This window comes from Pyrgilauda ruficollis, unplaced genomic scaffold (assembly GCF_017590135.1).
Source record: "Pyrgilauda ruficollis isolate IOZ18807 unplaced genomic scaffold, ASM1759013v1 scaffold71, whole genome shotgun sequence".
NCBI classification, from domain to species: domain Eukaryota; kingdom Metazoa; phylum Chordata; class Aves; order Passeriformes; family Passeridae; genus Pyrgilauda; species Pyrgilauda ruficollis.
The window spans coordinates 2,655,910-2,673,544 of NW_024528933.1; the positions used below are offsets into that span (position 1 = coordinate 2,655,910).

The 17,635-nt window shown below is 38.2% G+C and overlaps 1 protein-coding gene across 2 annotated transcripts in view; it reads left to right on the top strand.

The window, feature by feature from the left end:
* Window positions 1-6,280, top strand: part of TTC39B (tetratricopeptide repeat domain 39B) — a 76,167-nt gene extending 69,887 nt beyond the window's left edge. For both annotated transcript variants that reach the window (XM_041485580.1, XM_041485581.1), the window contains 2 exons: window positions 757-873; window positions 1,899-6,280. In XM_041485580.1, the coding sequence (XP_041341514.1) occupies window positions 757-873; window positions 1,899-1,995 (214 nt within the window). In that variant the 3' untranslated portion in view covers window positions 1,996-6,280. The remainder of the gene's footprint in view (window positions 1-756; window positions 874-1,898) is intronic.
* Window positions 6,281-17,635: the final 11,355 nt, after the last annotated feature.

Here is a 17,635-nt window from a genome sequence, read left to right on the forward strand (position 1 = left end):
TATTTAGTACTTCAGTAGTTAATGCTTCCCCATGTAGATGAGATGTTGTTACATGTTTCAGTTGAAGACTGGTTTCTCCTGTGTTACGGATTTTCAGGTGTCAGCTCCATACCAGCTGTAATAGCTTTTCTGTATAAAACATGAGTCAGGTACTGGGGGTTGTAGTTGAAAACTTCTTTCAAGTTTTTAGGTATTTGGGCTGAAGAAGCATAGTTACATGTGCAATGTTTCTAGCAAGTGATTTAGAAAAATTAATAATAGAATTTGTTATTGAGAATTATGTGTGCTTTAGTTCTCTTGCCATCTTATTTTCTCTTAGCGTTTCTAAGATCCTATGTGACTTTAGTCAAGCACAGTGCAAGTTACAGGGCATGGCTGGTTGCAAGTTAAAGGAATGCTATTTCTGGAACATCTTTTTCCAAAGGTAGTTGGCAACGAGCAGGCTTTTATAGCTGAGGTATTTTTAAAAATCTAAAGACAGCAGTTCTTCATAAAGTGTATGTTTTGCATGGATGAGAGTAAAAGTTTTTTGGTGCATGGTGCATATATTTTGTTCAACTTTGTTTTCTGCATGGTTAGGGCTGCTATGGTGCTTAAAGTCTCTTTCCCAATGTGTTCAGAATTAACCAGTAAAAAAGGCTTCAGAATGTTTTTTTCTGGCTATGTGCTGTTACAGGCAGTGATTGCTTTTAAAGTTAACTGGTCACTCAGGACAGGGTTGTAAGTAACCATTTCTGTATTTTTCTGGTTTTCTAGTGAGAAGCAAATAAAATACGACAGTTACTTGGTGCCATTCACACTGTATGAAATGGGTCTTCTGTACAAACAACAGGATGAGAGAGAAAAAGCAATAAGATACATAGAAACTGCAAAGTGAGTGGATTTTTTTTATCGCCTTATAAATTAAGAATAACTTTGTATTTGTAGCATTTAGGACACTTGTTTTTTCTTCCTGACAGCTTCCTTGCAAAATCCCAGTAATTATAAACCTCTGTTCTTGATATGCAGGACTTGTCCAATATAGTTGAATTTTGCATTTTCATGAAACTGTCCTTCAGACACAGTGGAGTAGACTCAAATAAGACACAGTATGAAGGGAAATTCAACTTCAAATAAGACACAGTAAGAAGGGAAAATATTTCCTTCTTGTATGGGCTTCAGAGATGCTGAGGGTCCACTGCATGCATGGATGAAGCTGGAGAGTCTAGGGAATGGATATGTACCATTCTGTCCTGGAGGGCAGCTGTGGGAATTAAATCAGTTCCACTAAAGGTGTTCGTAAGAGAAGGTCAAAAGCCAGTACACCTGTCTGACTGCACCCCTTTTTCTTTTCACATGGTGTTGTAGAAGACCAGTTGAGAGTTTAATTTACTGTTGAGCAGCATATTTGCATCATCTGTAGATTGTAGTGTAAGATAGAATGTCCCTTGTGTTTAGAGAGAAGTAGCCCAGTCTTGTAATATTCTCCCCTCATGGGGTTTTGTTTGTTTGTTTGGGGGGATGGGATTTACAGAATACGATTTCTGTACATATGATGTTTATTGTTACTCTGGCTGAATTGTGTTCTGAGTTGAAGTATACATTTTCTACCTTTTCTCTAGTATTTTGGCTTGTCTTTTCACAGCAAATTTCAGTAACTAGGAGGGCTGTTAAAAGGATCAAAATAAGTGAAAGAGATGCTAAGACATGGGTTCATTGTATCAAGACATTTAATTTTAGTACTGGTCTAAGTTTTCTTCGCTCAATTTGTGGATGTAGTTTTAAATGTCTCGTAACTCAACTGTGTGTCAGTCTCCACTTCCTGTTGAAGGAATAAAGACTGTTAACTTACAAACATATGAAGTATAAACAATTCAATCCAAACATCTTTTTATTATAATAAGTTGTCTGTTTTGCAGAAACAACTATAAGGAATACTCTATGGAGTCCAGGTTGCACTTCAGAATTCATGCAGCACTTGACAGCTTGAAGGTGTCACCCGCTTCAACACCTTGAATGAGGAGGGATGCTTTTCATGCATGCAATAAATAGCCTACACAATCTTTTTTCAATCTTTTTTTAATCATAGAGGAAAACATAATGATTGTTTTCTGTCACTTCTGATTTAATGTCATTCTTTTAGACTTTTCTGTATAGCACCTATACTGTATCTACATGCTGTTAAAGAAGACCTTATATTTTGTTGATAAAAATAATTTAATATTTGACTTGAATGGGGGATATTTTTAAAAAAAAGGTGATGGTGCAATAAAATTTAATGAAAATACTTTATTTTTTTTATATAAGAACAGATGCTGGTTATGCAGTGAAACTGATGATAATTTCTGCATTTTTGGAAAGTTTTATTTTCTGCAGTGCACTTGAGACTTTTTTTGCCTCTGGAACAAAAATGCAATGTCTGCAGATAACCTTACCAAATTTTTTGGCGTACCATATTCTGAAATTTGTGTTCCAGAGGAAAGAATTAGTAATTATTGACTTAATTTTGGTAACAGAATTAACCTGTCTGAAGTGCAATATTTTTACTCTGTCAGACGAAGCTAAGGAGGGCTTCAGATGAAGCTGCAGGGCTACAGTTAAAATGTCTTTGCAGGTCTGCTTCAGTTAAAAGAAGTGCATATAGGGGATATTTTTCACTTGAAAAACAGAAAAAATAGAAAAACAGAAAAGCAGAGCTACAAAGGACATTATGTCCTTGTTCTAAAGTAGAATCAGCTGTCTTAAGTTGATCCTGACAGATTTATTTCACCTGCTTAACAAAAAAAAAGCACTAAGAACAGTAATTTTGGAACTTACACAGGATGTCTTTCCCAGGGAGAAAAGACTGGGAAATTTTGCCTGATGTGTACCCCAAATAGTTCTTGACACAACTGAAACGGATTGTTTCCCATCTTCCCTGTCATGGATCTGGAGGAAGGATTGTTCTTTCCCTTTTTTAAGCAGTCGTTTAGTGTTTGTAGACTAGCACCCTATTTGGTATTCTCTGTTCTTGGATCCCAAACAAAATAAATAAAATATTGATGGTTTTATGTATTTTCCTAATAAGAGTTAGAATTCATATTAACAGAAGTTGATTGTGCATCAAAAAGTGAATCCACTTTTAAACTTGCTGTTAAGAAAATGTGCATATTCTAGTCTAATTTCTACCAAAAATGTGCAGTAAAATTGAGATACTTAAAAGTGCATTTTTCTTTTCATGCTTCTGTGCAAACATCAGTATCAAATTGGATTTCCCATTTATTTAGATACACAGATTCTAGCTATCTGTTCTTAAAAATAAAAATATATTTTATTTTTATTTAAATATACACTCAATAACTCTTCTTTCACTAGCTATTGCGAAACTTGCCATTTCCATATTTTATCCATGTCCAGTATGTTTACTTCTGCAAGTAAATTCATAGTAACTATGCTCATGTATGTGATTCACTGCCCTTAACTATCACCCAGGCAAAATCAGGATGAAAGAAATAGGTGAACAACTATTATTTATTTACTCAGTAAATGAGTAACTGAAGTTTCTAATTAAACAGTCAATATGATCTAAATGCTATAGCGGTTCTTCTCAGGTTACTGAGAACACAGCTTTCTTCTATGACTTACAAGTAACGGGGTCGTTTAATTGCCTAAAATTCTGTAATAGAATGGTATATTTACAGAAGTAAGAGTTTAAAAATATTAGCTAAATAAACATAATGGGTCTTTCAAAATGGAAACCTGATCCAAAGTCTTCCTTTGTTTGAATTTGTGCCTGTTGTAAATGTGTAACTTAAGTTATTGTGTAAAATTATACACACGTAACTTTGAAGCTTAAATACCCGAGACACTGAATTACTGATAAAATATGCATGTTTATTTTCAAATATATTCAGCTGACTGTAGCTAAACCTCAAAACAGAGATTGGCTTATGCTGTCAAATGACTTCTCTAAGGATTTACCCATTTACACATATGTATGAGCATAAACTCATATATATTTAGAAAATACTTTTGATGCATCTGTGGGCATTATATGTTCAGTTTAGGATTATTTTGGTTTAATCTGATTATTGGATTGGGGTCTGCTTCATTTTTCTGTAGAAGGTGATGGGAACAACTGCCAGTAAAACTTCTGTAATTTGTGTTCCAAGCAGTACTTCTCTTTAGAAGAGTTGTAACTGGGACTACAGACTCTCAGGGCGGAGCATGATCTAGTCTCTGATCTCTTGTTTTGTGGGGAGTGTCTTAAAGCTAATATTTTAGGGGTGATTTGAGACAGAAATAAAAATTAACAAAAAATGAACAATGATGTTCCTTAGAAACTGATTTTTTCAAAGTTTAGTACAAAGCTTCAAGAAGCAGTGTACTTTTTTCCATGGGTGATGTTACTGACTGAAGAGAGAGTAAAAAGAAATATTTTCTTCAGTTCAGGCTTCCAAAGGTAATATTAGTTCCCTGTGTTATGTTGTACTGTGTTTCTTTTGGGGTCAGCCTTTTTGCACTCCTGCAGAGGACAGGCTCATCCACACAAATTTCCAGCACCCTCTGTAGTATTTTGAGGACCCAATATTAAGTGCTATTTAGAATTTGCCTCCTTTCTGTGCTGCTGTTCCAGACTTTGCTAGAAAGATTGATCAGAATTCTTACTTTAAGCTTTATTCCGAACATGTTTTTTTCTAAGTTGTTAACAGTGGACATATAAATGTGTGAGAGTGATTTATAACCCTTCAGTTAAGGAACATTTCCACAGAGGTGCAAGAGATGCTTAGTTTTCCAAATGCTGCAGAAAAGTGCATGTCTCCTTGACACAATGCATCTGTGATGCGGTATTATTTAGGACATTATGCCCAAGTTGAGTAATTTCTGTCTAAGAGTTCAGACAAAGGGTCTGTGGCTTTTTAAAAATTTTTTTTTTAAATCTGCTGTATTCTGTACTGGGCCTTAAACAGCTCTGATTTAGTCTTAACTGCTGTTTATAATATTCACCGCATATGCTCATCCTCCACGGGAATTTTGAATATTGTGCTGAGACTTAACTAAGCAAAGCTGATCATTTACCTATGATGCTATAGCCTCTCTTGATAATAGTAGGAATTATAATGCATACAAGAGCAAATTTAACTTACTAGTTTAAGCAAGAAAGGCTGAGCTTACAGTTACATTATGACAAAAGGTCATTTAGTTCTTTCTGATAATATATGTGGATTTTTTTGAGGTAAGCAATAATAAATTAGCCTGGTTATAGGACAAAGCTTCTTTTTGATTAAGAATTGCCTACTTAGAAACTATTACAAAAAACTTCATGTCTGTGCATATCAATCAAATGTTTAATCTGTTGAAAGAACATTGTACTACAGTTTGTCTTTATTAATCAGAATAAAGAATAAATTTCTGTTTTTAACAGAAATTGAAAGCAAATATATGTTAAAAGAGAGCTGGTGCAAGGTTGTTATATATCTGTTCTAGTACACATGGGGTAGCAGCTGTATGTAGCACTTTATTGCCAGAAAAATGTATAATAATCAGATCTTGTTATGTTTCTAAAACACCTTGCAAAGTAATGTGTAAAACAAGTAATTTCTTGTAACAAATTCAACTTAGACTTTGCAGTTATTTTATTACTAATCCTCATGTTTCATGTCTCTTGTTTCTGTATATTCTTATACTGCTTAGTGCAACAAAGAATGTTTATATTTGCCCTGGTGCTGCAGTCTCTTTGCTTCTAATCTACTGAGGTTTGCACATATTCTTATCTGGTACTTGATGAGTAAACAGTGACATGTTCTTATCTGGTACTTGGTGAGTAAACAGTGAGGGCAGAAAAACAGAAAATGAGGAATGAAGTATGTTCTGATTTAAAGAGTATGTAGAAATATTAATTATGATGGACCGGAATGGATTTACACTTCAGAGGAATAAATCACATATGCTTGTGCTACCGAGTGCTGAATTTGGCACTGTATTCTAGCTGTACATCAGGAACCTCCAGCTGAGATTTTCCAAAGCATTGTCATCAAAAAAGGCGTGATCTGTAGTTTATAAACGCTACCTTAAGTGTAGAACTCTTATACAACCTGTCCAGACTGAGAGGTTGTACAAAGCTGTCAAGTGAATAAAGAGTCTTTTGAATGTAGATAGCAAATATAAAATAAGCTGCGGGGTTTTTGTAGTGCTACTTGTGTTTTGGGACTTTTTGAAAATTGTGTTTTGCGTTTTGGTTTGATTTTTTTGCATAATCTGGTAATAAATGCTGTAGGACAGCTTCATAAAGAAACAGTGTGGCTCTTAACTTTGCAATTGGTAGAAGAGTACTTTCTGGAAAAAAAAAAAAAGTCGAGAGTTCATGGTTAACATAACAAATTTAATGCTTCGTGATTGCAAGATTAAATACTTTCCTTTTTGTAGTAGTAATTTAAGCATGTAGTTCCAGTCTGTAGAGAAGCACATGTCAACTAGTAATCCCATGCAGGAGCACTTTCCTGGATTTAGAAATTTACCTAAAGAGAGAACTTCTTCAAACACATAAGCTGTAGGAGATGTTTCTGTTTTCTGTGTCAGGTCTTCTGTTCCGTGAAAATTACAGTGGTTGTGATTCAATATCTCTGCCATTGAAGCATGGAAAAATACTTAGTGTTCATGTCATGTGACTCTGGGAAAAGTTAAGGTTTTACTAAAATTCTGCCTGAGAAGTTAATGGTCTTACCTGCTTGAGCATGTCAATGTGGACCTCAAAACTCAATATTCTTACTGTACAATGGATATAAGAGTATATAAGGATAATTTTATTGATATGCTTAAATGACATGTTACATCAGTATTTAGTCAGGGTGGAAGGATATGTAAAATTAGGTTAATGCTACTTTTATAGCTTATGTTAGGCTTAACTTGTTCCAGAGCATTAGGTGATCTTCACAATTACACTTGGTTGTAGAAAAGAGAGCAATGTGAATTTAAGTATGATTTTATTTTCATTACAGATTTGCTCAAGGTCATGGAACTTACATCTAGGCAAAACACATTGCCTACATATATTCGGTACAGATATGAAACTTTGATTTGTAACACCCCACCCACCTTGATTAGATTTTATCTTTTTAGAGAGGTTCTGTATTGCATGCATTGATGAACTTATGCAAGCAGTATTCTACAAAGGAATCTAGCTGTAGTTAAAAATTTCATGTGGTGTAGAATATGCATGCTCAAGCTTTACTTGGAAAAGATGCATGGCTCAAATCTCCAAATTCTAGTCATACCGGTAAAGTTGCTTCAAATCCATCTGTATTAGTTTTTACATAGGAACATTGAAAATTTGTTCTTGCCAATGAAAGAATGTCAGATGTTCCATCACCTAGTATTAATTGCTCTTACACTTCGAAGAAAATTTAGATTTTTTTTTCTATAATATGCATAAAATTCAAGATCAGTTTCTTTTCACAACCCAAATGGAAAGTACTCCTCCTATAGTTCACATTAATTTTATTAGACTGTTCATATGCTGTGGAAGCAACTTCATTTATTGCAAGCAATAATACTAATAATACTATAATCATTGTGTCTGCTTCATAATGAATCTTTGGAGTAGAAGCTGCTTTAAATAAGATTTTTATGAGTTGAAAGAAAAGGAAAAAAGGTGAAAGTGAAATGTGTTGTGGGGATTTCAGAGGGGCCTTAGAAGATGAACAGTTTCATCAAGATGTTACTTTAAATGCAGTGTGCTCTGGAGGCCTATGAGAATACATCTAATGAATATCAAATGATGGGCTGTTTTTCTACAAGCTAAGATTTTAATGGTTTAGGCAGAAAAAAAATAAATAAACCTTGCCTGAAAAATAAAACCTGCAACCCAAAATACTATATGCCATTGAGTAATAACAGTTCTTCTTACTGAACAAGTCAGTCTTTTAAGGAAATCTGTGAAAGATCCAGATAAGCTAACTTAAGATGTTGGATATGTGCTGTGTATGAGAAGTTTCTTATAGAATGTTACATGTTGGAAGGGACCTTAAAGATCACCAGCCCCATCCCCTGCCGTGGGCAGGGGCACCTCACCCTAAACCGGGTTGCTCAAGGCTTTCTCTAGCCAGGCCTTCAGCACTACCAGGGATGGGCACAGCTTCTCTGGGCAGCCTGTTCCAGTGCCTCACCACCATCACAGTAAAGAATTTCTTCCTAATCTCTAACCTAAATTTCCCCTCCTTCAATGTGTACTCATTCCTCCTTGTTCTGTCACTACAGGTCCTGAATCCCCTCCCTTGCCCTGCTGGCCAGGAGGCTTTTTTTGATGCAGCCCAGGGTTGGTTTGCTTTCTGGGCTACAAGTGCACAATGCCAGTTCATGCTAAGTTATTCGTCAACCATCCCCTCCCGTCTTTCTCCCTAGGAGATCTCTATCTCCACTGATACCTTTGGGAGTTTGGAGTCAAGCAAACTATTTAAAATCAAGTTATATATTTTCTTGTCTAAACACTTCTGGTTGTCAGTGATGCTTGGTAAATTGGTGGGCCTTACATTATGAATGTTCTGTTTTCTATCTTTTTTCCTTTTTGTTGTTAATTTTTATCAAAGCTTCTCTGTGTATTTGATATGTTACCCAAAGAACGTGTTGCAATAAAGATACCAGTTTTGGTACTGAGTTCACTGCAGAATTGAATTAAATTTTTACTGATTGACCAGAATTCTGGTTTCTGAAACAAGCAAGTCCTTAACTTTGGGAATCTTACCTGTGCAGCTAAATGAGATTAGGTCTACCAATCTGAATATCCTCTAATGTGTCATCTGGAAATTTTGTGTTGGTGGACTTTGGAAACTGTTACATGCCCAGTGTTTCTGGTGTATGAAATCCCTGTGAGAATTTGTCAGCATCTGTTTTCCTTCTGGAGAATTCTGCAGCTGAAAAGGGAACTTTCCTTTATTTTTTTTGTTGAATTTTTTACTGCTTTCCTAGGACAGCAAAGTTGGATTCCTACTCTCACCTCTTTGCTAGACTGTCTGAAATTGGTAAGAGTCTTCAAAGAAAAACCTTTTGTTTTTCATGAGTGTCTAGCTCCATGCTTCCCTGGAATAATGTGCACCTGAGATACCTGCTTGTCTTTGCTGGCTGTGTGGCAGTTGCCCCCACTCAGATGGGAAAGAGGAGACAGAAAGGTGTCTACAAAGAGAAATTATAGTGCAGAGTACTCACTTGCTAACTAAATGGAGGCACTGTTATCCAGAGGTGGTGATGTCCTAAACAAACAAAAATCAAAAAACCTGCAAACCAACCAACCAAAAAGCCCCACACTGCTCACTTTGCAATAGGGAGAACCTGCAGGGGTGTTACACAATTTCAGAAATAGCTCTTCCATCTGGAAGTTCTTAAGTTACAATGTTGTTTTTGTAGCATGGCTCTGACAATAGATGAAAATTTATAGCAATTGTATTGTTAACTATTATAATGAAAAGCATTGCTTGTGAGACAATAGATCAGTGTAGCTGTAGGCTCTGTCTCCCAGCTATTTCTTAGGGAGCATTTAGAGAACACTTAAACTGTCCTAACTAAATATTGGCAGCTGCTACCCAAATTGCATGGTAGTAACCTGGGTCATTAGCCCTGTCGGATATCACAGAAAAGACTGCATTGTAACTCCTAGTCTGTATGTGCCAAACAATCCACCATTGTCTACCCAGTGTGTCCGTATGGATTTCAGTGTGCTTGGTGCGGCCTGACTATCTGATCCTGTTAACTGGTCTTCTGTGATCAGCTGTACTGTATCACTGCAAAACACATGTGGTTTTGCAGTGATACAGTTTTGGTTACTAAAGAGGCCTGGGAAGTATCTTGCAATGTCTTGTGAAGAAACCAGGAGCTTCCTTTGAAGTGGTGGCATCATATGGAGTTCCAGAGTGCCCTTATGTGCCATTTAGCAGTTTCTTGGTGTAGGATTTTTTTCTCCTCCCCTAGTACCCTGCTGGCAGTCAGGCCCTAGGAAACAATATACCATCAGCAAAAGCTTGCTTATATTGGATTGATTCCAACAGCGTTTGTTGAAACAGCTGTTTATTAATTATCATGATACTGTGTCTGAATTTTTTAGGGGCCCAATTAGGACTGTTTTAAGGACCAAATTCAAGTCGCAGCTATATGCATTTTGATTCCTTCAAAATCGCTAAAATTGTCTCTCATAGATGCGAGAAAGGCATGTATGATCTAAACAAAGTAAGATAAAACAGCAGTGGAAATAGTGTTCATTGCTTCGTATTTATTTACAATGTGAAACTACCGTAATGGTAGCTGACCAGGAACACATGCCACATAAAATCCTTCTTTTTGAGACTTGAGGCGGAAGTTTGGGCACTATGCAATTCAATCCAACCAGACTGCACAGAAGATAGAAGGATACAAGTATTTAGCAGGAAAATAATTGTTATAGAACAAAATTTTGTTTACTCAATCTTATTTTGTAGGCATCTTGTCCATCTTCTGTAGCAGACAACAGGCCCTTCATCACTTGTAGATTTCACCCTCTTTTGACCTGGTGTCTTTTATGGATCTTCCAGGGTTCAGATCTGGAAAAGAGAAGCTGGGAGGGGTGGTGGTCTTGCTCAAAGAAAATTTCCTGCTCCTCTACTCCACTGTCTTTGCCCACCCTTAACAGGACCTAGTTTATCTTCTCTCTGTTCTCCCAACTCCATGAAAACTCAGCTTCATCAGCTGGTTTCCACCTAGCTCTCCCTCCTCTTTGCCAGGTGAATGGGGGGAGCAGACAGAGTGGCACAGTCCAGGAGCTCGCAGAGCAGGGAAATGGTGCTGTGTATTGAAGATGGGTGCACCAGGGGTACCATGTAGAGCCAGGGGAGCAGCCCGTATCCTGGGCTTTGCCTGCTATTGGCTCACATTACCTCTGGCTTGGCTGTGTGTGGAAGTGACCCTGGTTAATGGCAGCCTTACATGGTGAACATGAGCAGGGACAAGTGGAAAGATAAAGAAGTTGCCAAACCCTGCAAGGTGCCCTTGGAAAAGAAAGAAACCCAACAAACAAGAACCCTGTGTTCTCCATCACAGACCTGGCAGCAACACGTGCAAGTCTGGCTTATTTGTCAGGGAGGTTGCTGCAAATCTTAGTATGGAGTGAGCCTTCTAGCACCTGGGGGATCACAGTCACTTCTGCTGGCTAGAAAGTGCACTTTGGGAGGTGGGCTAAGTGGTTTCTATGGGGAAACTTTCCTCTAATTAGAGCACCCTAGGCTAGCAGTCTCTCCAGTCTTGAACTGCTGTTTTGGCACCTGTCTGGAGGTGAGGTGCATCACATAAGCCATTTCTCACAGTCAGCATTTAAAATGAGAATGCAGTAGCAAAAAATAACACTGTGAGCTTGCTCAACTGCAGAGCATGATATACAGGATGGCCAGACCCATAGGTCAGCATAGAAAACCAGCTTTCCTGGTGAATGTGAGACAAGCCACCATTGGTGAGAATAACCTAGTCACAGTCCCCCAGCTCTGTGTCCAGGACAGTAAGACGCAGCAGCAGAGCCCAGTTTCAGCATCCTCAATGACAAAATGTTCATCCTTGCTGATCCCTGCTCACAATTTGCAGGTGGAGCTGGTTGTAATCGGAATATTTACTGATGGTTATGTGAAAGAAATAAGCACATTCATGTGTGTAAAAACAGAGCCTTGAGCTTAAGATATTCCAGACCTCTTCACATGCTGCTCAGTATGAGTACAGCAGAAACTGCAGGCTTATTGTGCTGCCCCAGAATTGCAGTGACTGGGCAGGGACTCTGAAATAACTCTGGAATAAATAATAATGGGATCTTTCAACCTCTTGATTTTTCTTCCCCTCTACTAACTTTATATTGTTCCAAGAAAATAACTTAAATGACCAGATCTGCACTTCTTGGAAGGGAAAGACTCTATTCCTCAGGGAGGGCATTGGCTGCCAGAAGCTAACCTCGCCCTTGACAATGCAAGCAACACAGGATTCTGAAATTACACCAAAAAAAAGGGTTTGTTCTTTACAGGAGCTAATTGAAATTGGGAATCCAAAATGCTGTGGGAGTTATTTTCCAGGATATTAAAGAAATAGCTATAGCTCTAATAAGATTAGCAGAAACTGAGAAATGTGTGCAATGTTACTGAGGACAATCTTCTAATTGCTGGAGAATCAGTTGGAGGACTGAATACAGACATCTGAAGGTTATTGAGAAAGGTTACTCACAGAGGAAACAGTAATCTCAAAGGCAGAAAGCAAGATTTGGAGACTGAAAGCATGCTATTGGTATCATCAAGGTAAAACTTCTTTAAAAACTGATGTCATGGCTTTGGGGTTCCAGAAACTGGTAAATTGATAATTGCCTTTTTGGCTGCATTGCCTGCAGGTGCGTGACAGACAGCCAAAATACCAGCTGAGAGGACACTTTGAAATGGAGGTTCGTAGGTACAGTACACGACATCCAAAGCATGGAGCTGCTATGGGGGGCTGGACATCCTTTGGACATTCAGGGTGGAAGGGTAAAATAACGTTGGAGGAGGCGTTGAGACAGTTGGATGTTAATTGTTGTCAGACCTCTCTGAATCTTGTGCATTGCCTGTTTGGATCTCATGCGGTTCACACCTGGGGTCTGTTCCCATTTTGGAGAAAAGCTGGAGTGCACCTGTGGTGGACACATAGAGACTGAGCCCGTGGCTGTCTCTGGGCTTAAGGTTCCTGATGCACAGATGTCTTGCTCCACCCACTGAAGAGAAAGCAAGCATTGCAAAGTTTCAAATCTGCAATTTTCCTGCTAAGGCATTGCAGATAGATGTTGCAAATGAGAAAGGAATGTAAAACGGGCTACTGAGAAAAGAGCTGTGCGTGCTGTGAGCATGGAGGACAGCATGCCAGTAACTAGAGAGGTGGTATCTCCTGGCTGCTCTTTGTTGCTCTTGCTGTGAGAACCAAGCTGTGTGGCTTGGAAGAAATAAAGAAGACCTACAAGAAATATTAGCTAATAAAGCACCACAACCAGATGTGTCTGCAGCTGATTTTATGAGATGTTCTGTGGTAAATTACTTCCAATTGTACATAAAGGTTTTAATGCACTTGAAAACCAAAACATTCTCCCCTAACTTAATTATCCCACCAGGAAGAAACCCAAAGAATTGTAGCATGTACAAATCTATATAATAATCTTGCACTGACAACACTAATTTTTTAATTAATTACTTTTATATTAAGGACCAATGTTATAAGTTTTCCTTAGAGCAAGTTTTCCAGAAACCACTGCTCTCTTCATCACTGAAGAGATGAGTATGAGAGAACTGAGTATGTCAGCTTTGCTCTGGCATTACAGTTTGATTGACTAGGAACTTCTTAGCAGGGGATTCAGTTTGCCTCCTGGAAAAGTAAGACATTCACTCAACCAGTCACTTTCTCAACCTGTATGCTGGAAGATCAGCAATTACTCTTTTCTACTGGTGCTCTGGCAAGCAGAGTACTCTTGCCTTGCATGTGTCAGAGCCCCACAGGCTCTGTGCAGCCCTGATGAATGCCCTGATGACTGGAGGGCTCCGAGAGCACTGACACAGAAGGTGACAGCGGTGGACACCAGCTCAGTGTGTAGTGAGCTAGCCTTTGTGTGGGGCTAGAAGCACACTGAGTGTGCAGTAATTGGTAGAGTTGCATATGCCATTCCCGGAGCCTTGCAGTAGTAACACTTTTTTTGTCAAGAAGTATTTCTGGGTTTTAAGTTGTACCAGCCAAACGCAGATTTTCTATCTGTGTATGATGAAATATATCTCCATATTTATCCATGTCGATATTATTCTGCAGAGTCATTTCTGTCAGAGGTGAAGACTTTGAATGACGTTACCCATTTACCAGAATCTGGGACTTTGTTCAGCATCTTTGTTTTATTGTACATGTATTTCATGTACATCTCTATTAAAATGTATTTGTTTGGCATTGGTTGCCATGGTGTATATATACACATTCTTGCAGATATATACATACATATGTGTGCATAAATATATGTGCAATTAAAACATTCATTTAAAATTAATTAATTATTATTCCACCTAGGCATGATTTCCCATAGCAGTCTCAGCCTTAGGATTATGAATTTCTGTATGCTGGGAGAACACTTCTCCTGCGTTGATGCTTGCTCTGCAGCTGCAGCACAGGCACTAGCACAGAGAGGTTTATTGTGGGAGGTGAGCCCAGCTGACTCCCTCCGTTGAGAGGGCACTGGGGTCAGTGTCACGTGCTAAGGCAGAAGGACTCATTTGCTGTTGGTGAGGTGTGATTGCTTCTGGTGCAGGATGACCCTGGCAGTTCTGCTTTCTGGATTCAAACAGGTGCCGTTTGGGGCAGAATACTTCACCCTGAGAAAGCTTACCTGCTTGGTCTGGAATCCGGTCAGAAGATACAAACAATGCAAACTATTTGTGGTGAGCTACTGGAGCTGCCAGTAATTTTTGGTGTTGGATGTCCTAAAAGCCCTACTTGGCTTACTGTCTTCAAATGCTTTGAAGTAAGGTTTGACAGATAAGATGCTAAACTGACCTGAAGGCATATGTCTCATAGCCAAATGCTTTATGTTATAAAAGTCCAGCATACTTTCATTCACTTAGATTCTTCCATGTGAAGTATATGAAGTTTCTTCCATGGATTGAGATGCCTCTTGGTTGCTTCCCAGAGATTTATATAAAGATAAATAAGTATTCCATTAAAAGAACTGTGGTGAGATACATCAAAACTTCTACTTAAAGTTTCTTTTGCTAGCTTTAATGAATAGTTGCTTTAATATAGTGCATTTTTCCATGTTATGTCATAGATTACTAGTTTTTTTAGCTTTTGTACTGTAAGTAATTCCGATACAGATCTTCTGTCTGTTAATTTCTTTTAATAAATAACTCATCTTTTATAAATATATCTGATTTGCCACCTTTAAAACTTGTGGGACATAGTTACCAAAAAACCTGTTGACAGTCTGAGGCTAAAATGAGATCCAGCTGCCTCAAGACTCCTCTCTCTGAGGTGGAGTTAAGAATGCAAGGGGGTTTTCTTGGCACCTTGTGACTCGGTGGCAGGGCTTCCTTAATAGACTTTGCCTAAAGCTCCCACTTCACCCACAACACCCACCTGTGAGCAGCCAGGGCTGATGATTTATGCCAACAGGAGGCAGGTGAAATCTGCTGTGGAGATGTTGCTCTCTGCTGTGCCAGGCAGCAAACTCATCTGTTAGCAGGGAGGTAATATTTTGATGAGGCTTTATTTATACCCTCATGACCATGTGCTAAGGAAAACTAAGATGGACTCTGAGACTTCTGCACCTTTTACATTCTGATTTTTTTTTCCCATGGCTCTTAAGGTTATTAATAGCATTTTTGTGTTTATACATATTTTACCTAAGTGAATGTGAAATGAAAGCAACCCTGTCACGCTCAGTGATGTGTCCACATCCTGTATGAGCACTCTCTGCCTTGCCCCAGGGCTGTGTTATATTCTATGCACTTCACACTAAATCACACTGAGAGATTGTTCCAAACCACAACAGGTCTTTCTGGACTTGTTAACAGGTAGTATTTCTCAATGCTCCTGCTGTAAATGCACACTCTTAGTTTCTTAAGAGTACTTCTAATGGGCCTGTGAGGTAAATGGAAATTACCAATATAATTCTAGAAATGGCTACAGCATAACTTTTTATTACCTAGCAGTTTGTGACTTAAGATATTTAAGCCAGCACCTCACATTGCTGAGAAATTATGTTCCTTGCTGAAGCTGGCAATAATTTTTTTTCAGTAATTTCTAGATTTGTAAGGCAAAATCTAGGACTGATTCAGGGTAAAACACTACCTTTAAAGCTTTATGTATCAAGGAGGAGAAGTATTTCTGTTGTTTATTTGATCCTTTGGAAGCTGTATAGAAGTATCAAGAAGCCTTTATGGATAGTCTATGACAGCAAATATGTCTATAATATCTAATAGCTTCAGCACAATTAATTTTTTTTCACCTTGTTTTTTCTGGTATTGCTGTGCTGTGCTTTCCTCAGTAGGTGGCAAACTTCACAAGCTGTAGCTGGGTGGATTTTTTTTTTGCAGGATTTTAACCTCAGATAAAATAACATGTACTGGGAAAGCTTTGCTTGTACCTCATCCAAATAATATTTGCCTTCTTTCATTTGCCAAAAAGGAGCCATTATTGCTCCTAATTCAAACATTTTCTTTTCTGAACTGCTCTGTGAAAAAGTGTATAGCTGCTGCAATGGAGTATTTACTCTCTTTGTGTACCGCTTTTTGAGATTAGTGAATAAGCAACTGGAAAAATTTCCCCTTTTTGTTATTTAAAAGGAAAAACAATATATCCATATGAAATACAGGCCTGGTTTGTTGGTTTTTTGATATGACAGATGAAGCATTAGTTAAAATAAGAAAAAAGCACTGCCTTTTTTTTTTTTTTTTTTTTTAATAATAAGTATCCTCTGTTGCTACCATTTTTTTTTAGTATCATTAAGTGTGAGGGAGCACATGAAATTCTTCATATTACAGAAACCAGGATAATGTTCAAGAAACTTAAGAGGTCTGTCTGGCATATAACAAAAATGACTCCTGTGTCTCAGGAACCCTGGAATCCAATTTAAGCAGTGACACAGAGTAAGTAGGAAGGTGAAATAGAGAGCAGGGTATGCCTTGGGATGGACCAGTGACATTTCTGCTAACCATCGATGAGCTTTGCAGAGCAACTTGCATCTCAGGAGCAGTTGGAAGGAAAAAAGTGAATATCTGATGCACAGGGGCACCAAGAAAAGAGCTGAAAGCATAAAGGGCTGTGACCTGGCTCTTTTCAAGCATCCTGGAAATATTTGTGATCACATTCACAGTATAAGACATTGTGCATGTAATGCGCATACTTTTTCTGTGGATTTTTTTTTCTGGTGTTTCTTCACTAGGAAGAGGCAGTGAAGAAAACTATGGAAAGAAACAAGAAGCAATAGAGAGATTTTAATGAAGATCTGAAAAGAATCAGGGAGATTCAGTCCCTGGGATGACTGTTTGGTTGAAACTGTTGTTGCAGCTGTTCGGCTTGTTTTTAACGACATTGAATTTAGACAAAGAACAAAGGCCCTCTATTCCACTGCAAGCAAGTCCTCTGTGGGAATGTTTCTGGGTCTGTGAAAAGAGATTGCTTCCTCATTAGCAAGAATGAAGTGTGTTGGGAGGGAAAAACTGAAAACAGTCACATTGGTCTGAGCTGGAATTTGCTCTTCTGAGTGGTAATGATGACAAGCCATGCATCCAGTGGCAGATAATTTCATTACTCTGTGCATGTTTATTTGTGTTTCCAACCATGAGATCCTGAAGCAATGATGGGAGTTGTTTTAAAACCTAACATCTGCTTTTTGGGCTGGACAACTCAAACTTACAGCATCCATTTAAACTGAGGAAAGCATATTGGCTTGCTGTGAGAGAACTCTGTTAATACTTTTCTCATACTTGGATCAAGTCTTTACTCTCCTTTGCAGCCCTCGTGTGCCCCCTCCTTCTCCTCCACTATGTATTTCTTCATCCTTTAACCAGCAGGCTCAGTAGATCTATTAACATAATCGCCTGGTGTGATCTTATTCACTATACAATACCCTGTTTTCTATCTCCTCATTTGTGCTCTCTCTATATGATGCATATTCCCCATATAACCT